The sequence below is a fragment of the Pyrus communis genome, chromosome 13 (genome assembly GCF_041283825.1).
Source record: "Pyrus communis isolate YQ-2024b chromosome 13, ASM4128382v1, whole genome shotgun sequence".
Taxonomy (NCBI): domain Eukaryota; kingdom Viridiplantae; phylum Streptophyta; class Magnoliopsida; order Rosales; family Rosaceae; genus Pyrus; species Pyrus communis.
The window spans coordinates 25071489-25093967 of NC_142577.1; the positions used below are offsets into that span (position 1 = coordinate 25071489).

At 37.3% G+C, this 22479-nt stretch overlaps 3 protein-coding genes and 1 pseudogene across 3 annotated transcripts; 2 read left to right on the forward strand and 2 right to left on the reverse strand.

Moving 5' to 3' along the window:
- Window positions 1-1220: 1220 nt before the first annotated feature.
- LOC137738332 (uncharacterized) lies at window positions 1221-2346 on the reverse strand. Its single transcript, XM_068477971.2, has one exon. It carries the CDS (start codon window positions 2110-2112, stop codon window positions 1300-1302), a length of 813 nt encoding a protein of 270 aa, XP_068334072.1. The 5' UTR covers window positions 2113-2346; the 3' UTR covers window positions 1221-1299.
- Window positions 2347-9360: 7014 nt separating this feature from the next.
- LOC137736832 (photosystem II reaction center proteins PsbY, chloroplastic) lies at window positions 9361-10759 on the reverse strand. The gene has a single exon (XM_068476115.2). The coding sequence runs from the start codon at window positions 10073-10075 to the stop codon at window positions 9473-9475; it is 603 nt and encodes a 200-aa protein (XP_068332216.1). The 5' UTR covers window positions 10076-10759; the 3' UTR covers window positions 9361-9472.
- Window positions 10760-10945: 186 nt separating this feature from the next.
- LOC137736831 (ALBINO3-like protein 1, chloroplastic) lies at window positions 10946-14533 on the forward strand. The gene is made up of 9 exons (XM_068476114.2): window positions 10946-11697; window positions 11811-11871; window positions 11961-12034; window positions 12149-12253; window positions 12598-12711; window positions 12860-12963; window positions 13132-13338; window positions 13418-13799; window positions 14039-14533. Exons 1-9 carry the CDS (start codon window positions 11170-11172, stop codon window positions 14120-14122), a joined length of 1659 nt encoding a protein of 552 aa, XP_068332215.1. The 5' UTR covers window positions 10946-11169; the 3' UTR covers window positions 14123-14533.
- A 4697-nt stretch (window positions 14534-19230) lies between these two features.
- Window positions 19231-21608, forward strand: LOC148691996 (uncharacterized; annotated as a pseudogene).
- The last annotated feature ends 871 nt before the right edge of the window (window positions 21609-22479 follow it).

A 22479-nucleotide genomic window follows, 5' to 3' on the forward strand; every position in this document is an offset into this window, starting at 1 on the left:
GTTATGTGCTTATTACAGGAAGCACTTCAAATGCTTTTTCAAGATTAACTTGCATTTTTAAGGATTGGTTTCAAAAATATTTTCTCTAAAAGCGCTTTCAGTTATTTAAAAGAATTTCCCAAAACGAGCCAAACATGAGTTTGCCAACAAGTTGAAGTGGATGCAAGCTCTATTAGGCGGACACGACAAGACAAGCACTGTTAAATGGACAAGGCGAGTTCCGTTAGGCGACCAAGAAAAGAGAGCAAATCAAGTAAACAAGCAAGCAACCAAACAACCGAGTGAGCAATCCAAGCGAGCAACTAATCAACCAACAAATTCCGGCGGACAGTAGATTTAGCAGACAAGAGATAAGACCTGTCAATAAACGAACAAGATTCCTATATCTTAACTGCAACAACAAACAAACAAACGATCCAATTCTTTCCCATTTACACAAGTGGTCACCAATTTAAGCACTCGAACAACCGTTGTAGTGGTCAAATTTTCCAATACAAGGCCGACAGCAATAACCATTTACAAATCACCAAATGTGGGCCACAAAACCAGCAAGTTGCCCAACAACATACAGGCCCAAAACAACCATCAGTTCAATTTCTTTTCTTTTTCCTTTTCCTTTTTTATTCTTTTATTCTTTTCCTTTATTTTTTTTCTTTTTTTCTTTTTCTTTTTCTTTTTCTTTTTCTTTTCCTTTTTTTTTTTTGTTCTTGAGTAGTGATATCCATACACTCCTTTTTAATTCTTACATACCACTCAATTAATTAAAACAAAAGAGAAGACTACAAATCGACGAGACAAATGAAATATAAACTTTATTAAGTGAAACAAAAAAAAAGACTACAAATCGATTAGATGGTTACATAACTCATGAGGATACATTCCGTACTACAAGCTATATTTATAGAAACCCTAATTCAAATAGATAAAATAAATAACCAATTTTCCAACAAAATAATAAAATAAATAACTAATTTTTCAACAAAATAAATAAGGTGTGGAGAGAAGAAGAAACAATCATATCTCCCAAAAAGTATATATAACTAAACAAAAACCGTCGGAAAAAAGATAAAATGAAACTATTTATATTCACATTCTCAATTTATCGCATAAAACTAGATAAAATGATAAACTGAGAATGTGAAGAAAGATTATGTTTGTCTAAATAGAGATTAGATGGAAATCATTACTCAAGCAAGCATGCATATCCACAAATAATGACATGATTTGAATAATTTTTTCCCATTAAACAAGAAAATATGTTGCACGTATTTGCAGAGAGTGACAATTGGGTTCAATCAATCAATCAGGGCCGTTGGATGAGCTACCGTTTTGCCGTTTCCGAAAAACCACCTCCGTGTTGGCCCCAAAACCGTCAACCTCCTTGACATGAACCAACTCGCTTCTCCGAAACATAGCCACCAACGGCTTCACACTATACAGATCATTTGCTGAGTACTTATCTGTCCGCCGCGCGATCGCCACGTGTAAAACGCAGACCCCGCCGGGCCTCAACGTCCGTTCGATCTCCGCAACGAACTTCCGCGGGTACAGCGCGTGGTCGAATACGTTCGAGAATTCGAAGTCGAAGGTGTCTTTGCCGAACGGCTGGTTGTGGAAGTCTCCCTTGACCACGAGCGGAGGGAAGGGTACAAGGTCGATGCCAATCGAGTCGGACACCCCGACTCGCTTTAAGGCCTCAACCTCCTGGCCGACTCTGGCCCCTATGCATAGGGCCTTGGAGTCGTCGGTGAGGAGGTTCTGGAGCTTCATTTGTTGAAAGACTTGAGAGAAGACTTGGATTTTGCGGTCCCAGTCGCGGGTGGTCCATAACTGGCGGAGCCTAGGGTTGTTGGTTTTGTTGACCTGCCGCTCGAGGTAGGCTTCGTAGGAGGTGTAGCCTGGTCGGATTCGGATGTCTTTGGTGGATGTGTTGTTGGTTTCTGTTTCCTGTTGGGATTCGGCTTGTGTAGCCGGGAGGGTGATATCGTGTGTGCCGGCGGCGGTGGTCCAGTAGAGGTTGTTGGGTTGGAGACGGAGGACGAGAAGGAGAATAGGAAGAGTGAGGAGGAGAGAGAGGAGCAAGTATTTGAAAGTCGGAGTGTTGTTCTTCATGTTATATTATCTCTGCTTGATCAGTTTCCTTTACTTTCTCTCTATCCGGTTCTCTCTCTAAAAACCTCCGTCAGTTCTCTTCTATCTTGGTGTCTTCTTCCTCCTATTTTCCAAGTTTCCAACAACAACAAAAAGGAAGGAGATGTATTCGCTACAATCGTATTCGTTTCCTAGGTCAACTAGTCTTTTTAAAAGGGTAAATTGTAACTAATGTTGTGAACAAAAACAAAAACTGTTAACAATCTAAACGGCTAAACAAGAAATTTATTCCAATAATAAAAAAATATACATTTTATAGAAAGAAAAATGATGAGACTAAGACCTAAATATGCTAATCTATCATGATTAAGGAGGGAGTCAAATATATAATGGCTTGAATTCTAAATTAAATTGACATGTATAAAATAATGTAAATTTGTTGTTCACTTAATGTCTGCATTTTGAGAACCTGTGAGGTCCTCAAAATAAATGCCTTCAAATTAATGTAATGGTAGATTAACTTATAAACTTAAACCATTATGACTCGGATTTTGCACCGTTGTTGGAAAATTTGAATTCTCTTTCAAGCTTCTCTAAAAGGACTTTGCTATATATAGCCACAAAATTCTAGGGTTTCGGTATACAATTCAAATCCAAATGAATAGATGGAGTACGGATGCCTTTATATGGTTTGTTCTGCGTAAAGATTCTTGGTGGTCAAATTAAGGTTTCTTTTGTGGCTGGAAAAAGAAAAAAAAACTCAGAGAGAGAGATATATAGATGGTGGGAGGAAGTGTGTGCGGGGATGAAGATTCTAGGATTTTGATTTTGTGACCCGAAAAGTTTATCACCCATGGAAGAAGCTCTGCCGCTGGAAGTTGTTCACTTAATGTCTGCATTTTGTGAAATGGACCTACCAGGCTACCACTCAGTCCCCCGAGCAACAAAACTATGTATTATACTTTATTAATAAAAAATGTTACTCTTATTATGTTTTTCATATCATATTTGTACCATTTCTTTAACAGAGATGAAATTTATATGTGTTAGTGAATCATTCATATATTGAAGAGGTGGTACAAATGTAATATAAAAAATATAGTAAGTGTAGCATTACTCCTAATTAATATGAAAAGTAATAACTTTAGTTTATTGAAAGATTCATTACATTTGTAAACGTATTAAAGGAATATTAGGATTAATATAAAGCTTTGATGAATGAAAGAAGGGATAAGTTTTAGTTTAGTATAACCAACCAGAAAGGGAAAAGTGGTGTGTAAGTGCGCATGCACGAGTCAAAGTGGCGTTCTTCTGGAGTCCTCACGATCGATCAATATTTGCTGCATTCGACAGTTTTGGCTTTGGCCTTGTCTTTTGGGATATGCATATTGCCAATTGTTGCATGGATTGCGTGACTTCTGACCGTCTGTTGCTGTTGAAGCCTACGTCTTCAATCTGGATTAGTTACAACGAACACCAATCAAGATCTTCGTGTGTCACATACGCCTCAAAAGAATAACAAAAACGTTTTATATATCACATGTTGTATACCACATTAGAAAAACGTCTTATCTCATATGTACTTGTATTGATAGATCATATCTCTATCGTGAAATAAAACGTGGTAAATATAGTAATACTCAAAATTAAATTTTGAAACCATACCAACTAATTCATGGGCCGAATTCTTTTAGTCGATATGGGATTGGTTTGGGCACATATCAATATAGAGGTTTGGTGACTGACCTTCCTCCTAATGAAAGTTGGGAGACTTCAAGATGTATCAGGTTTGACATATTTTTAGTGAAGCTAAAATATCGAACGGTTGATACTTTAATTAATCTAGGACACCTTAACACTAATCTTTCACTAGACTACTAGCTAGCAGATATCCAATTTGTAGGGAAGAACCTCATTACAGTTGCGATGTCAGTGTCGTGATATCACAAGCTAATTATGCATTGTCACGTTGTTAACATTAAAAACTATCATGCCTACGTTGTGTGCAAACTGAGTAATTAATAAGTTAACTACGTTCTTCTAGTGATTGGGGGCGTGCCAACTCGCAACTAAGCTCGGTCGGCGAGTATGTAGAATAGATTTGGTGGTGGTGCCGAATGCGCTGCTGACTTCTGTACTCGAGCGACCTTAGCTGAGAAAGGAACACGTCTTGGCATTGGGTTCTAAAACTTGAAGGCTATGTTACTTAAATCACTTCAAAGTTCAGGACTGCACCAAGTTTGATTGCCTCAACTATATTCATGAGAATATAGGTGCACCGAATCGATTTCAAACTGTAAGACACAGATACTCTAAAGAAATGAGTGTCTTGATGGTAAATGTTGTCGATCATCAAAATGCCAAACTTTGAATGCACTTGGGAATAACTAATCATAGAAAGGTTCTGCTTTCAATGTGTCGAACACTGAGTAACCTGGTAACACCTCACTTCGCCTAGAAGCTAGTGAGATGACCTCTTTTAGCAAGAAAACCAAATATTCCTTGCTAGTAGAAACTTGGATAAGTAACTAGTCGAACTCGAACAGTGATGTTAATCCAAATTGTAGATGCCACCGATTGTCCAACACTGTGTTATTACTCTACAGTAAAGATGTGATGACTTAGTTAGGAGAGTTGATGATTTCTCACAATGTGAGAAGATTCGTGTAGAGTGAGATTTTGCACAAGGCATTCGTATGTTGAGTTTGAGGTCATTTTCACGTTGCAGACTCACTTCTATTTATAGGAGCGAGTGTCGTGATGACCAAGAATCTCGAAGTAGAGTCCCACTAGAACTAAACTACTCCCTCGGTGTAATCCTGTATTTAGATATTATTCATTTATCTGGCAAAAACCAATCCGTAGTCTTCGACAACTTTGACTAGAACTAGGAGTATGAACCTAGTCCACTTATGTATTAGATTCATTTCTTATCTTATCAATAACGAGTTTTGATTCTTCGAATAATTTGAATCTTATCAAAACCTATTTTGATCCATAACAATTTTACTTCAATCAGGACTCGGTTAGATCAATTCTCAACCTAATCCTTTTAAGAAACTACTTTTATTAGGACTCGGCCAAATTTCATTATGAGCTAGATATCTGGATATCATATGACCTATAAGGATTACCATTGGGCCGAGAATTATCCACCTTGGGGCCAAATCCAATATTTCTGGCCCAAACACATGTAAAAAATTAATACACATAATGATATTTGATTGACTTGAAATACTGTCGCTAACATTATGTTTGGATAAGGAAAATAAACTTGAAATTTGGGTAAAAGTCTAAATATATAAATTGACATGCACCAATTTCCTTATTTGGATTCATAAACATAGAAATTTGGAATTTCCGCGTGGAAAAAAAAAACTTGGAATTTGGGACCTCCAATTCCCAAGTTTAAATTCCATGTGGATAGATATCATTTTTCAATTTCTATGATTGAGAGTTTAAAAATAACAAATTCTGTATTCAATTCCATTGTTCTTTTTTAGGTTAACCAAATAAGAAAATTCACAAATTCTAGAAAATAAAATCTCGTCATTTTAATTTTCATTATTTTAAAATTTATTAGTATTCTTAAATTTCCTTATCCAAACATATTACAAAAAAACATGACCCAGAGGAAACTCACGAGAATGGAATTTAGAGAACTTCCAGCTCAGAAGCTTCAAAATCCGTTCTGCATTAGTGAATAAGGAGACTATATAAAAACATATAATTTTTGAAGACCTAGGCCCTATATATATGTATATGATACACAGCAGTTACAGATTAAACCTACCGATTATAATTAAAGAGTCTAACAGTAGTAGTTGTATAGCTGGAGTCAGTTAAACAAGGGCAGTGTGTAATTAGTTGTAAATGTTAGGGTTATTTTTACTCTTGTATTGGTATCTATATATATATATATATTGTTGTAAATGCATTATTGTAAGAAAATGAAATAAGAAGATATTTTTCTACTTCTCTGAGTTCCTTACAAGCTAAGATTCTACATGGTATTCACCATACTGGCAGCACATCCTTAAATACTGATCATGCTTCTTTCAAATTGAACAATGTTTTACATGTTCCGCAAATGAAGCACAATTTACTCTCTGCATATCAATTTCTCAAAGATAATTCATGCTCTTTGACTTTAAATTCCAATGGCTCTGTTGTTAAGGATCGTTCTACGGGGAAGATGCTTTTGCGGGGACCAGTTAAAAATGGTTTCTATCATCTTCAAGGTATTCCTGCTTCTTTCTCTTCATCTTCCTTGCCATCTCGTGCATTAGTCTGTACTAAAGCTTCTGTGAATATTTGGCACAGTCGTCTGGGGCACCCATCTTCCTCCATCTTCAGGCGAGTTCTGTCTACCAATAACATTGCTTTGCAAGGGAAGCAATCTGTTAACTTCTTCTGCTCTGATTGTGCAGTTGCTAAGAATCACAAGCTTCCGTTTTCCTCATCTACTTCATTTTCCACTACTAGCTTAAGCTTGCTACATTGTGATGTTTGGGGCCCTGCTCCGGTTGTTTCTGTTTCTGGTTACAAATACTATCTTCTAATTGTGGATGATCATAGCAAACTTGGTTCTTTCCCTTAAAGGCCAAATCTGATGTATATTCCACTTTTGTTGTGTTTAAAAACTATGTTGAAACTTCTGTTGGCAATAAAATCAAGTGTTTGAGGTCTGACTCAGGGGGTGAATTTACTAGCACTCGATTTACATCTTTTCTTCAAGCTCATGGTATATCTCATCAGCTCAGTTGTCCCCACACGCCTGAGCAAAATGGTTGTGTCGAACGAAAGCACCGTCATTTAGTTGAGACAGCTCGGACTTTATTAGTAGCATCTAAAGGTCCTCATTTGTATTGGGTTGAAGCCTTCTCTACTGCCATCTACCTTATCAATCGCCTGCCTATTTCTAGTTTGCATAGTTCTCCATGGGAAATTTTATTCAAGTTTTCTCCAGACTACTCCAAGCTAAAGGTTTTTGGTTGCTCCTGTTATCCGTGGTTGAAGCCATACGTTTCCTCCAAGTTAGAAGGCAAAAGTAAAGCATGTGTCTTTCTGGGATATAGTCTGCAGCACAAGGGATATAGGTGTCTTGCTCTTGATACTCATCGCATCTATATCTCTCGCCATGTGCAATTCAATGAAACTCATTTTCCTTTTCATCACCTGTCTTCTGTGTCTGCTCCACACCCAACCCCCTCTTCCTCTTCCATTTTTGATTTGCACTTCTCCATTCCTCAGCCATCTCCTGACCTCTCTTCCTCTTCCAGTTCCTCTCTTCCATCATCTGTGCCTTCCTCCATTGCACCTGTTTCTTCTCATGTTCCCTTGTCCAACCCTGCTTCTATTCCTGCACCATCTTCAGATGCTATCAACGCTCATCCTATGCTCACTCGATCTAAGGCTGGTATTTTCAAACCCAAAGCTTATTCGGCAACCAAACATCCATTACCTCTGGATGTCGACTTTATTCCTTCTACCTACCTCCAAGCTTCCAAATATGCACACTGGAGACAGGCTATGCAAGAAGAGTTTAATGCTCTTCAACTCACTGGTACTTGGCACTTGGTTCCTTCCTCTTCTTCTCAGAATATTGTGGGTTGTAAATGGGTGTTCAGGATTAAGAGAAAACCTGATGGCACAGTTGATAGGTATAAAGCTCGTCTCGTAGCTAAAGGTTTTCATCAGCAAGAGGGTGTTGATTATCAAGACACCTTTAGTCCAGTAGCCAAGCCAGTTACCATTCGGATTCTATTAACTCTGGCTGTCCAATTTGATTGGTTTTTAAATCAATTGGACATTAGCAATGCATTTTTACATGGGGACCTAAAGGAAGATGTCTTTATGAGTCAACCACCTGGTTTTATTGATTCTCATCTTCCTAATCATGTGTGTAAACTCCACAAATCTCTGTACGGATTAAAACAAGTTCCCCGAGCTTGGTTCGAGAAACTGTTCCAAGCCCTGCACACATTTGGTTTTACACAGTCCTCTTCTGATGCTTCCCTGTTTGTTCTGCAATCATCAGTTCCAGTTTTTGTGTTGGTCTATGTTGATGACATTCTTGTGACTGGTCCCAATACCACTCTTTGTCAGCAGTTTATTCACAAGCTCAGTCAAGTATTTCCTGTTAAGGATCTTGGCCCCCTTCATTATTTCTTGGGTTTAGAGGTTCATCGTACCTCTGAAGGTCTTTTCATGCATCAGGGTAAATATCTCCTTGATCTTCTTCACAAGACTAATATGGCAGGTGCCAAACCCTGTGTTACCCCTCTTGGTACTTCAAAGCTTGATCACAGTGGTCCTTTACTCTCTAATCCCTCAGAATATAGGTCTATCGTGGGTGGTTTACAGTATCTTACCTGGACCAGACTTGATCTCTCCTTTCCTGTCAATCAAGTCTCTCAATTCATGCATGCTCCCAGGGAACAACATATGCAGGCTGCCAAACGTATTCTTCGATTTCTCAAAGGTACTCTTACACAGGGTATCTGGTTTAAAAAGGGTTCTTTAGATCTCACTGCCTATTCTGATGTTGATTGGGCTGGTTGTACTTATGATCGGAGATCTACCAGTGGATTTTGTGTTTTTCTGGGTGCGAATTTGATTAGTTGGACTGCTAAAAAGCAACCCACTGTTGCCCGATCCTCAACAGAGGCTGAATACCGTTCTTTAGCTCATACTGCAGCTGAACTTACTTGGATCTGCAAGGTGTTTTATGATATTCATCTTTCTCTGTCTAAAGTTCCTGTCATTTGGTGTGATAATATCTCTGCGATCTCTCTTGCTTCTAATCCTGTTTTCCATGCTCGGACAAAGCATGTTGAGGTAGATTATCATTATATTCGGGAACTTGTCTTGGCTTGATTGGTTAAGGTTCTCTATGTTTGCAGCCATGATCAACTTGCTGACTTACACACCAAGTCTCTATCCAAGCACAGATTCTGTTTTCTTCGATCCAAGCTTCCTCTTGGCACATTTCATGCACCAAGTCTCAGCTTGAGGGGGTGTAAAGAGTCTAACAGTAGTAGTTGTATAGCTGGAGTCAGTTAGACAAGGGCAGTGTGTAATTAGTTGTAAATGTTAGGGTTATTTTTACTCTTGTATTGGTATCTATATATATATTGTTGTAAATGCATTATTGTAAGAAAATGAAATAAGAAGATATTTTTCTACTTCTCTGAGTTCCTTACAAGCTAAGATTCTACAATAATAACATCCCCCGAACACAGAGAATTCAAGAAAAAAAGATGCTAATGCAAAAAAGAGAGAATATTAATATGCCATTAACACAAGGTGCAATTACAAGCAAGTTCATCAACAATTGTGCCATCGCACCCATCACAAAAGCCCCTCATCACCTCACACCCTAAGACCTCATCCTGTTAATTTGGTTCAAAGCCGGTTGTAGAATGTTGTAAAGCACCCACAGAATCGCCGGAGCCACCACAAACAGCAACAACTGCCCCCTATTGTCGCCAGCGGAGGCATCAGCCGCAATCATGGCGAATTCTCCAGCGGACGCCTCGGGGGTCAAGACGAACCCAGAAGCAGCCAACCCACCGAGCCCGAGCCCGACGATCACGCTCTTGTTTGTCATGCGGTTGAATTGGTTGAGTGCCGGTTGAAGAATGTTAAACAGAACCCAAGCTATGGCGGGAATGATAGGCAGCAGGAGGGCGAGGCCGCGGTTGTCGCCTTCGGCGATTTGGGCGATCTGCTGGGCTGCGAGAGCGGGGTCGGAGGCGCTGAGGGTCGAGAAGATGGCTCCTGCCATGGCTGTGCCGGCTAGGGAAGGGGACATGTTGGGGAGTTCAATTGGTTTTGAGAGGCTTAGGCCCTTTGGAAGGTTTTGAAATGAGAGGAGGGAGGTGGGTTTTGCTGCGGTTAGCTTGGTGGTGACTTTGGGGGTGGTGGTGGAGCTCAAGCACTTTGCGTTGATTATTGCCATTGTTGCCATGGTTGCTGCCATTTGTTTAGGGTTTTTTCTGTGGAGAGCTTGGGATTGTTTGGTTTGGTTTGGTTTGAAGTTTCAGGTGTGTGCAGTGCAGAGGGAAGTGAGATCAGATGGGATTCAATGGTTGGTTTGGAGTGGGGAGTGTGGGAAATATAGATGTGGGGCAAAGTTAGGGAAATGGGAACCAATAGAAATGGGGTGTGTGGATTCTTTTCTTATCTAGAGAGTGTCATTGGTGCAACAAGAACCTCATATTCAATACCCCAACTACAACTTCTTATCTCTTTTTGAAAACATGGTTTTATTGATGGCTAGACCACAATAATCGTGTTCAGTTCTTTGTCACTAATGAGCCTCTAGAATGGTCTAGATACGTACATGGTTCTATATGCCTATGATCAATATACAACGACATGTTTACTTACTCGAAATAAGAAAAATCATGAGTTAGGAGAGTATGGAATCAACTACCCTTAATCAATCTAATACGTGATCAAAATTAGAGCATAAAAGAAGTAAGTATAATATCAACTATCAATATACCTGATGAGGAATAGGGCATAGGAAGAGGAGGCCAAATAATTCCAATACTTGTTGAGTTCGTGTATGTTAGTTTAACGCACATATACTCAAGAATCAAAATAATTCTAATGCCAAATGTTTGAAACGCTAGAAAAGTCTTAAAACAATAATAATTACAATATCGATTGCATGCAAGTAAACACGTCATAAGTTGTAGCTTGAGAATCACTAGAGTAACAATATCATGGGCCTTTGCCAATCCTTTGAACTTCTAGCTTGGGCTTTTGCCATCAACACATTTAACAAAGCCCAAAACTCACAAGCTCACAACAAATGAGTGAAAACAAAACGACAAGTCGTTGCATAGATGTTTTGCCATTTCGGTCAACTCCCAACACCTACAAGAGTCCCGTAAAATTGGAAAATGGAAAGCCGAACCGGACTTTCCGGTTCATCCCCCATTCGCATGAATTGCGTCCAGCAAGAACTGCTAAACCCACACTCACCTCCTCTCTGCAGCAGCTCAATCTTTTAGGGTTTCCAAATTTCCAAAATTCCAATCCCAAATTCCCAATCCCGCTCCAAAGATGGCTACTTTATTGTCGTTTCGACCCAGCCCAGTCCTCGCCCCAACTCCCAAGCCCCCGAACGCCCTCCTCCCGCGAACCCACTTCCACTACGGCATCCCCCACTCCAAGCCCCTCCTCCGCGGCTCGCTCGCCGTAGCCCGGCTTGGACCCGGCCCCGGTCTGATTCCCGAACCGGAAGACGCCGGACCTGTGCTGATGGAGCTGTTCGGTAAAGCCGAGAGCTTGCTTTACACGGTGGCCGATGCGGCGGTGTCGTCGTCGTCGGAGAATTTGACTACTTCGAAACAGAGCAGCGATTGGCTTTCTGGGATTACCAGTTACCTTGAGAGCGTTCTCAAGTTTTTGAAAGATGGGCTTTCTGCTGTGCACGTTCCGTACTCCTATGGCTTCGCCATCATACTGTTGACCGTTCTTGTTAAAGCTGCTACCTTCCCGTTGAGCAAGAAGCAGGTGGAGTCCGCCATGGCTATGCGGTCCTTGCAACCTCAAGTGAAAGCTGTGCAAGAACGCTATGCTGGGGACCAGGTGCAATTGCAATGCATACCCATCTTTCTTTCACTTAATTTAATCTTTACCATTTCATTAATTATTGAATTATTTGATATTTATGAGCTCAAGTTTTAGTCTTTTACTTGTAGGAGAGAATTCAGCTCGAAACTGCTCGATTATATAAGTTAGCCGGCATAAACCCTTTGGCAGGTATAATTTAATTTCAAAACTCTGTTTTCTAACTTCCAATTTGTTTCTGTATCTTATTGTTCTTGCTTTTTCGTTGTGTTTTGTGCCAGGATGTTTGCCGACACTTGCAACAATCCCAGTGTGGATAGGGTTATATAGAGCTCTTTCAAATGTGGCAGATGAGGTACCATTTTTCATATTCGTCTCGATTGGTTTTTAGTAACCTCCTATTGTTTATGTAACTTGGCTTTATAATCTCCCTCAGCTCTAATTAAATGTGTGACATTGCTATATTAAGGGGCTCCTTACCGAAGGCTTCTTCTGGATTCCGTCCTTGGCTGGTCCTACAACCGTAGCTGCTCGACAAAATGGAAGTGGAATCTCTTGGCTTTTTCCATTTGTAGTGAGTGTCTTCACCTTCAAGCTAAAACACTCCCTCATCTCTATTTATTGGATACTCACTGCAAATTTGTGTAACTTGTATTCTACACAAGCCTTACAAAGTTACAATGTTCAAACTCAAAAGTCTTATAATAATGAACTTTTGCTTGTTATAATTTTCGCAAATCTCAAATTGCTCTTTTTTATTCTTCCCCGTTTTCTACTTTTAAATCTCTTTAGTTTTTCTTTTTTGGATTTTTGTTTTGACATGAAATTTGATGGTTCTGATGCTTGCTTTACTTGATATCTAAGTACTACCCGCCTTGTGGAATTCATATTCACTTTTGGTTGCTTTTAATTTTTCAGGATGGTCATCCACCCCTTGGATGGTCGGACACCTTGGCATATCTTGTGTTGCCTGTTTTGCTGGTCATCTCACAGTACATATCTGTTCAAATTATGCAGTCAACACAGCCACAGGTCAGTCATTTGACTCATTTCCCCGGTCCAAAGCCTGGTTAGATAAACATCACTAGTGCTTCTAGGTCTGACCTTCTTGATACAGGGATTTCTTATTTAAGCCAGATTTACTATTACTCATTCTTTTCATGTATTATCCTTTCTTCAGAGCAACGATCCAAATTTGAAGAGTTCTCAAGCAATTACCAAGTTTCTTCCTTTGATGATTGGTTATTTTTCTCTTTCAGTGCCTTCTGGTCTAAGTCTCTATTGGTGAGCTTCTGTAAAACCCTTTTGTTCTATAAGCACCATAACAGTTTTTAATTGTATTTTCCGAACTCTAGTGAATCATTAATCTTCATGGTAATGACATTGGAAACTTTCCCTTTTGGTGATAGTCTTTCCTATGTTATTTAAAATCTTTCATATATGTTTGTGCAGGTTCACAAATAACATACTGACCACAGCACAATCAGTATGGCTTCAAAAATTTGGGGGTGCAAAAAATCCAATTAGCCAATTAAGTGATAGCGTTATCAAGGAAGATGAACCCCAAATTCTGAAGTCTGTCTCTGAATTAAAGCCAAAACCAAGGGATACCAGAGAAGAAGAAAAGTTGACGCCAGAAGGTCTACGACCTGGTGAAAGGTTAGTAGTCTATCCTGTCATTCTTTATGTTTTGCTGCACTTATAGTGTTTATGTTCCTAATATTTTGTGATATTCCAGATTTAAAATGATAAAGGAGCAAGAAGCACGAAGGAAACAACAAAGAGAAGAAGAAGAAAAGAGGAAAGCTGAAGAGGCTGCAGCAAAAGTGACTCAAATAACTAATGAGACACATGAGGGAGAAGCCAGATTACTTGAGAATGAAAATGGAGTTAACGTTGGATTAGTTGGTGAAAAGAGTGAAGAACATCAATCTCAGACCACAACTTATAATTCCTTTGATGCTAGAGTTTCGTTGAATGGTGATCGGTCTGTACGGGACACAAAAGAAGACCACAACACAGTTTCCACGTTTCAGATAGAAAACAGTGAAGTTTCTACTGAACAAGAGGTTGATAAGAGGGATGAGCAGAAGTTGAATGGAAGTCTAGGTGACGTAAAGGTATCTTGGTTATGCTTTGATATATGCGCTGAGCGTTCTGTTTGTTTATGTGTAGGGTTACTAGGGTATGATAAAGAAGATTTAGACAAAAAGGATTAGTTTAGGCTTCTAATTGGAATTTATCGTCCATAATACAATCATTTGACTTAAGAAAAAGAAAATGGGCTCGAATAAACTAAATCTATGCATGCTTAAATTATTTTGGACTTACCGACTGCCAATTTTTTCTTGGTTTTCAGGAAGCAGTTGAAGTACAAACTTCCACGACCATTGCGGATAAAAAAGGTTCTGGAGAAAGCACACATCAAGTGAGAGGGGAGTGACCAACCAGCCAGAGCGTAAGCATTGTTGCGATGGTATTGGTGAGATCAGATTGATAATGCTAGTTATATATGTCCAAATAGAAAATGGGAAGCAGCCCGAACATTCAGGAGCAATCAACGGGTGTATATTACATATATTCGAGATGACGAGAAGTGTCAACAAGAAGATGTTGAGTTTTTTAGCTGTAACAAGTTTTTGAATGTGTGTATAAAAGGCTGCTCTCTGCAATCCCTTGTGCTTCTCAGTGGCATGGCATGTATGATCCATGAAACAATTTTCTTTATTTTTGGTTAGGTGAGAAGGGGAAAATGGATAGGAAATTTATGCAGATGATGTCTCAGATATTCTTTCTTGCTCATTGTGTCAACACACTACTTACCAATAAATGATATAAAAATTTCAGTTGGTTACTTTCGTTGTGTATCTCGACCCGTTTATTTGTCTTGCACACCAATTTTCTCAGCTGGTTTCGTGCTTGGTTTTTTATGGTCTCCCTGTTTCCTTCAATTGGAGAGATTCTTGGGTGCAGCTGGTTTAGTCACCCAATAAAGTAACATGGTAGTATACAACTTGTGATATGATATATTTTCTTCGTCAATGGGTTTCGTCGTCTTGTTTAGTATTTCGAGACATATGTATTAGGCCCAGACTGTAGCCAATAGTTACGTATATATGTGTTTATTGCTTTAGCTTTCGTGTAGAAGGTAACCTCCAATAACGTTTCTTCGATTAGAAAACCGTAATATTTAACTTGTTAAATTAAAGCTAATTCTCTTCTTATACTAAAAAAGATCTAACCTAAACTTCTTAATGCCTTACTATGCCATGGATTTTCTTTTATTATTATAGAATTACCCTTCAGTTGTTTTTTTATAATAACTTATTTACTTAATTAACTTCGTATGTGTCAAATAGTTGGTAGGCCCAAAAGGAACACGTACCAAATATTCCGAGAATCATCAAAAGACATTTATATGTATATTTTATGGACTCTTGAGTGTCTTGGGACCATTTAGGTCCCAATGTTCATCTGCCTCTGGACCTGATCTCAATTAAATTAAATTGCTAAAACACCATACTCCTTCCAAGAAAATAACATATAAGATACTCTATGATTACAAACAATATATAAATATTATTTTGAAGTATAATTTACGTGCAATTCACATGCTAGTTTATCAAAATAACAATAATTGAGGGCATTTGAAAGGAGTTAATTTATTGACCCAAAACAAATGAGGAAAGATAATTATTTTTCACCTGAACTTGCTGGGAGTGTGTTAGTGTTAGATCATGCTACAATTAATTGATAGTTTAACGATAGCATTCTAATTAGTTGCAAACTAATGCTGCTCAATTGGTGATGAGTGAGTCGAGAACACAAATGAATCCCTTTTCGAACACAAATGAATCCCTTGTCGAAATCATGAAACAAGGTTCGGCATGCATGCATGATTCATGCAGGCAAAATACTGTGGAACTTTTCTTATCAGCCGTGGCATGCTCATGCAGTCGAAGGATCTGCAGGTAGCTGTCAGGCTGTCAGTGCAGAGTGCAGATTAAGTGCTTGGCACGCACTTTCATTTGGTCTGCCGTATACATGTCGCAAAAGTTTTGGAAGCTAATTTTGTCAAATTAAAACAGCTTAATGATCATATTAAGCCAAATTATGCAATCATTGATTATCATCCTATACAGCTAGCTTGCTCTTATGTTTGTGTGGAAATGAAGCTTGACTTTGTCTGTTCATGTATATTTGTTAAAGATTTAAGAGCAAAGCTAACAACCTACTACTATTCAAACTGATATGTCTCAACATAATAGTTTATATCAATAATCAGGTGTTCAGTTTTATTACAAAGATCTTGATGCAATTAAAAGTAAAAAAATTTCAATATAAACTATGGAGAAATGCCAAGGAGATTTTTTCAAAAGTAATATTCTCTATAAACTCTCTGCCACCTTATGTTTTTTGCACAATATTTATAATATTAATATGATAATTGACATTATTGTAAGCTAACAAAGATTCCAAAAAGAGTCCCACTTTCAAAGTATTCTCTTATCATTTCTCTAAATTGTAAGCAATGATCAATCAAGGTTTTTATATTGAACTGTGTAATTTGGTATTTAGCATGACAAAACGTCCAGAGAACAACACGAAACCTTTTAAATTTAGCCGGACGGATCAACTTTAACCACACTCAAGTGATACTTTCAATTTTTTGCGTCTTTAACGACTAACGTAATCATGGAATGATAGTAAGAAAAATATTACGAGCTTGTTTGAAATTGCATTTAAAAATGATTGAAAATACTTTTAGAGAAAATAATTTTTAGTTTTAAAAACACTTAAAATGCTTTCTATAGAAACACAAATTATGAATTTTTTACATGAAGCACTTTAAGTATTTTTTTTTAAAATTTATTTGTATTTTTACTAAAGATTCCAAAAATATTTTCATTAAAAATTCTTTCATTCAACTGAAAAGCACTTTTTACCTGCATGGGAAGCCTAGCTATACAGCACATGGGCGAGATGAAATTAAATATGAAATTATTAAATTAAACAATGGTGAGTTTACTTTACATTTACAAAAACGACAGATGGCTGCATGCTTTTTCTATTCGTGCCGACATCGCAATCTGCTAAAAATGGATGATGATAATGGAGCTGACATCACCATTGTTTTTGAAGTTCCCAAATATGATTCAGAAGCAGGCATCAGTTTCATTCAAGACTCTCATCGATCAACCAAATTGTATTCAGATTATCAGACCAATTACTTAGGTTTTGGCAGACCTTGATTTCCAACCGATTGGAACATATGCTCTGGGGAATATTATCCGAGAAGGAATGTTAAGAGAATTCTTTCAAAAATAGAATTTTTTAAGAACTTTCCGTCATCTTTTAAGTTTAACTTAATTACTGTGTTGACATTACAAAACACGGTGTAAAAAACACAAGGTGACATAGAGTCTATAACGAGTCCAATTTTGAGAATCTCATTAGCATTTCTCTTATTTGGGACTTATTAAAGTTTATTTATAGAAATATATTACTAAATATATGGACATCGCTACATGATAAGTTTATAACATACAGTTGTAGGTAGTTAATATGCGTTATTTGTAATAAAGTAGTGCGTAGAATGACTTGTTTAGGGTGTCAACAACAGTTTCAAATGTTAACTAAGCTAGCTAAAAAGGGTTGTGGAATAAAACACACTGATTTCCAATGACATACACATATCTCATGTTGAAAAGGATGCATAGATAAGTAGTTATATGGGATTTGAAGGAGAAAGCCTACTTGGTACAGGGAAAAGTGAAAACAACTTAAATTCGGTTTTTTTCTTTAGTTTTTACTTTGTGTTCATTTCTTTGTACATTTCTTCTACATCATCTCTACCATCTTTCATTGACTCTTCTCCATCTTTTCATCTCTCCGGACCAAACACTACAAAAGAAAAAGTTATCAAACAGACTGTCAAAGTACTTGAATTAGAATGATGGCCTTGTAATGAAAAAGACAATATTAATAATTACAATTAGCACACTAATTAATGGCGATCAAAAGGAAAAACTATGATTTGTACCTTGATTGCCTTCTTTTTTATGCAAGAAGGTTTTTGTGTCGTTGATACAAGTTGCAAGCATCATGAAGACCGATGTCTTGATGTTTCCTTCTATTTTTGACAGCTAACTCAATTGCGTCTGTGTCCCTCTAACACCTGCCTCATTGATCGACCGATCCCACTCACGTTGCTTTCGGACGATGAAGATCATTTAGACCTCTCTTTACACAACTTTTGAGAAAGTAAAAAAAAAAAAAGGGGAAGATTTTTAATTCATTAAAAATTATATTCGATTACCATTTTATTGTAATATAGATTTTTTGAATCATCCCTTAATTTCATAAATCAAATAGAGCACCCAAATGTTTGGATCATTCTTCAAAGCTCATTACTATGATTTTAATTTCTATTCTTTAAATGCGAAATTTGGGAATTAATCATATTTTAGACCCTATATCGAATTATAGCCACTATTTTAATTTTATGATAATTCTAATCAAAACTTGATGTAAAAGTACTAATATACCCTTAATATTAGGGTTTCTCACAACAAAAACTAAACCTTCATGGCAATCAACAGTAATCAACCAAGAATGAAAAATAGGGAGAGATTAAAAATTGAAGAGAATCAGAAGAAGAGAGGACCTGCAAGTGGGGATTGGAATCAAGGGGGAGCTTTTGCTTGGCGTGAATTCTTAAGGCTTTGGCATCACCACCATATATCAGGGAGGTGTCCATTTCACCACCAAAACCCTAGCAGGTTAGTTATATGTGCTAATTAATTTTGCTCTAAAACTTTTTCCTAATTTTAATATATTAGCAGGTTAGTTAGATGTGCTAATTAATTAATTTTTTCCTTCAGAATATTGACTCAATTTGTGACCGTGATCCATTACGGATGGAGGAGGGTTGATAGCCAATACACAGATGGTCAAGTGAAAGCAATGGTAGTGTCAACCAAGGTTACTCATCAAGATCTTATACATGGTATATATAAACGTCTTCGTGTTAGTTCGAGTGAATTTAGAATCTCAGTACATTATCAATGCATGAGCAACTTAGGGATGCAAAATATGATGGAGATTGTAGACAATTACGATGTGACCAGTTGGGTATGTGAAAGTCTTTTTGCAAAACCAAACAAGATTCCGTTATATGTTACAACATATCCTCTAAATGAACCTGAAGATGAACACCCAATTGCATGCAGTTCCCCATCACCAACAGTGGCAATTCAAGAGAATGATGACATTTTGGGTGATGAACAACCAAGTCAAGTTTTTCAAGACAATGCCCAAATTAGTGAGACTTCAATAGATGTGAGTTTTGAGTTTACTGATGACTATCATGACAATACCCATTTTGATAATGTGCAGTCTAACGATGCTAATGTTAATTTATCGTCGTCTCATCGTAACAAACGTAAGAGCATACAAGACTATGATAATATTGTAGATTTGAATATAGATGGAGATATTATGGTCGGACAATTGTACTCGAGTAAGAAAGAGTTGCAAAATCAATCAGCTATGATTGCAATGAGGAAGAATTATGAGTTTAAAGTGGAAAGATCAACTAAGGATCATTTGGAAATTAGATGTGTAGATGATAATTGCAAGTGATGACTTCGTGCAACCAAGTTACAAGTGTCAGAATTTTTTTAAGTAAGAAAATTTGAAACTAATCATTCTTGTTCATTACATGTTGTTCAGCGTGATCATCGGCAAGCAAGCAGTTATGTTGTTGGTCAATTTATAAAGTCAAAGTATGAGGGGGAATCACGTGTATATAGACCTAAAGACATCATTGAGGATATGCGAGCACATGTTGGGGTTAATATAAGTTACGAGAAAGCTTGGAGAGCAAGAGAGTATGCATTTGACATGATCCGAGGATCGCCAAAGGAATCTTTTGCCGCACTTCCTGCCTATTGTGTCATGTTAGAAAGTAAAAATCCTAGGACAGTAACACATATAGAAACGGATGACAATAATCATTTTTTATACCTTTTCATGGCAATGAGAGCCTCTATAAGGGGTTTCGTGGTTCTATGAGGCATGTGGTAGCAGTTGATGAGACTTTTCTAAGGGGTAAATATCTTGGCACCTTATTTGTCGCTGTATGCCATGAAGGACAAAATCAAATACATCATTTGGCATTTGGTGTGGGTGACTCAGAAATGACGCTTCATGGACATGGTTTCTTACAAAATTGAGAAGTGCCATTGGAGAGGTAATAGACTTAGTGTTTGTATCTGATCGACATGGAAATTTTGGTAAAGCTGTGCAAATTGTGTTTCCAAAGGCATATCATGGAGCTTGTATGTATCATGTAGCTGGCAACATGAGGAATAAACTTGGTGATGATGAAACGATGTTTAAGTTATATTACACTGCGGTAAAAACATACCTTGTGTTAGAGTTTAATAGTGTTATGACTGATATTTGGGCAATCAAAGATGGAAAAGTAGGAAAATATCTTCAAGAAATTGGGTATCATAGATGGGATTGGGCGCATTTCAGTGGCAAACGATACAACATGATGACAACCAACATTACCGAATCTATGAATGCAAAACTAAAGGATGCTCGAAAGTTGCCTATCACTGCTCTAGCGGGTCACCTTAGAGGTATACTCCAAGAGTGGTTCAACGAACGTTGGAACACAACAAGTTGATGGAATTCGACCTTGACAAAGTGGGCAAAGGAAAAAGTACACAATAATCAAAATAGAGGCTTGCGTATGTCGGTATGTATGATTTGTTTACATTTTTATGCACTCTCACATTCCTAATGCACACTGGACACCTAAATCCACATAGTGTCCATACCAAGAACATACTAAGAAAAAAAAAAAAAAGAACCGATACCCCTCCATACTTGTAGTGTTGACAAAGATTTTATCATTTAGGTAGAATAGTAGCTCCGTTTTTTTTTCTTTTTCCAAAAGTGCTTCTTTGTAGTCAAAGATTGAGGCCTCTGCCGAAGAAAAACTTCCTAAACTTGTTCTCCAAATTTTCCGAATAAGACCAACATTTTGTTCTTATCAGGATCACGATAATCACCTATTGTTTTAAATAGAAATCTAAAAGCCAAAAGCTATAAGCTAAAATCATCTCTTAACTCTTTATTTAATCAATTGTGGCCAGGAAGCATGTAATATTTCATGGTTGAGTGAGCTGGATGATAGCCAAATCTATGTGGTTAGTGCACATATTTTGTTAACCAAAAACATAGTTAAAATGTTTCAAACAAATAAACAGGTTGATAAAAGAATATGATAATTATGATTAATTGGTCTCTTGTTGTTGGTTGTCACTTGTCATATTAGAAGATTTGCAATTTGCACATAATTTGAAGTATTCTAATAAGTTTTTAAGTCCCTAATTTCTCCCATTGGTGTTTCTTCAAGGTATTGTGTGTGCATTTTTTAATTTTTCTTTTTTCACATGGTTAACAACTATGCAAGTATCTTCCATTAATCATTATGCATTGCAAGTACATGAGGCAGACTTATGTCATATAGTTGATCTAAATGCCAAGTCATGCACGCGTAGAAGGTTTGATCTCGACCAACTTCCATGTGTCCATGCAACTGCTGCATGTCGAATTTGCAATACATCAGTGTACACTATGTGCTCCAAATTCTACACAGCCAATGCAAATGTGCTAGCGTATGCGGAGCCCATTTGGCCGGTTGGAAACAAGAGTGAATGGAGTGTACCAGAAAAGGTGCAAAATATAGTTGTTTTACCTTTAATCAGACAAGTTGTATCTGGAAGACGCAAGACAAACAGAATCCATCTCAGGGGGAGGAAAGGATAGTGAAGAAGTGCAGTCGTTATGGTGGGACAGGCCACAATCGCCAAACTTGCAAGAATCCAATTAGACTCCATTCCAGCGCATGATGTGAATGTTTTTATTTGGGATTTATCACATTATTGGCTTTTATATTATTCGGGATTTATCACATTATTGGCTTTTATATTTTCAATCACCAGTTTAGCAGAAAAACCTCACACAGATTTTAGCTTAAAAGGGTTTTTGCTCCTCTATTTTTAGATTCAAATTTTGCTTTGGAGATTTAGTTCCTGATTAATTTTTATGTTTAGTTTACTGGGTTATCTTCAACTTCACGTTCTCTGATTACATTTGAATATCTATATATATATATATATATATATATATTTATTAATAAAAAAAAAGAGTGTAGGAAATGGAGGGGTTCGAGAGTTGGTGTATTGGGTAGTATTGAAGAGGCTACCTCTTTTATGCTTCAAGATCTCAACTAATTGTTGTTTTTTCATGGTTAAGAGCAATGAGGAACTTCTTTGTCATTAAGGGTATATTAGTACTTTTACATCAAGTTTTGGTTAGAATTATCATAAAATTAAAATGATGGCTATAATTATATATGGGGTCTAAAATATGGTTACTTCTCCAAATTTCCCTCTTTAAATGGATGTTCATATTTCAACTTACAGTTTTGAAGATAATTGATACCAGCCTCTACTGTAGTAGTCCTTGGTAAAAATAAACGTATGAGGAGTGTAAATGATTTTTTTGAGTGCCAATAACATTTCTCTAACATTACATTTTAAAGAAAAACATTTCATATCTAATAACTCAGAAAATTGAGTTGATAATGTTGAAAAGATTTTACAATTAAGAGTCAATTAGAGTACAAACAGGTGGAAAAAAAAAGCTTATTAATTTATTTGCCCCCTAAAACTGCCATTTAATCTCACTTTATCCTTTAAAACTGGTTTTATCTCACTT

What these genes read in the sequence shown, in the direction of transcription:
- LOC137736832 (XM_068476115.2), bottom strand. Translation starts at nt 10,075, where the DNA reads ATGGCAGCAACCATGGCAACAATGGCAATAATCAACGCAAAGTGCTTG.
- LOC137738332 (XM_068477971.2), bottom strand. Translation starts at nt 2,112, where the DNA reads ATGAAGAACAACACTCCGACTTTCAAATACTTGCTCCTCTCTCTCCTC.
- LOC137736831 (XM_068476114.2), top strand. Translation starts at nt 11,170, where the DNA reads ATGGCTACTTTATTGTCGTTTCGACCCAGCCCAGTCCTCGCCCCAACT. An exon ending in TTTCAAATGTGGCAGATGAG is followed by an intron (nt 12,035 to 12,148) that starts GTACCATTTTTC and finishes TGCTATATTAAG; the next exon opens with GGGCTCCTTACCGAAGGCTT. An exon ending in TCTGGTCTAAGTCTCTATTG is followed by an intron (nt 12,964 to 13,131) that starts GTGAGCTTCTGT and finishes ATGTTTGTGCAG; the next exon opens with GTTCACAAATAACATACTGA.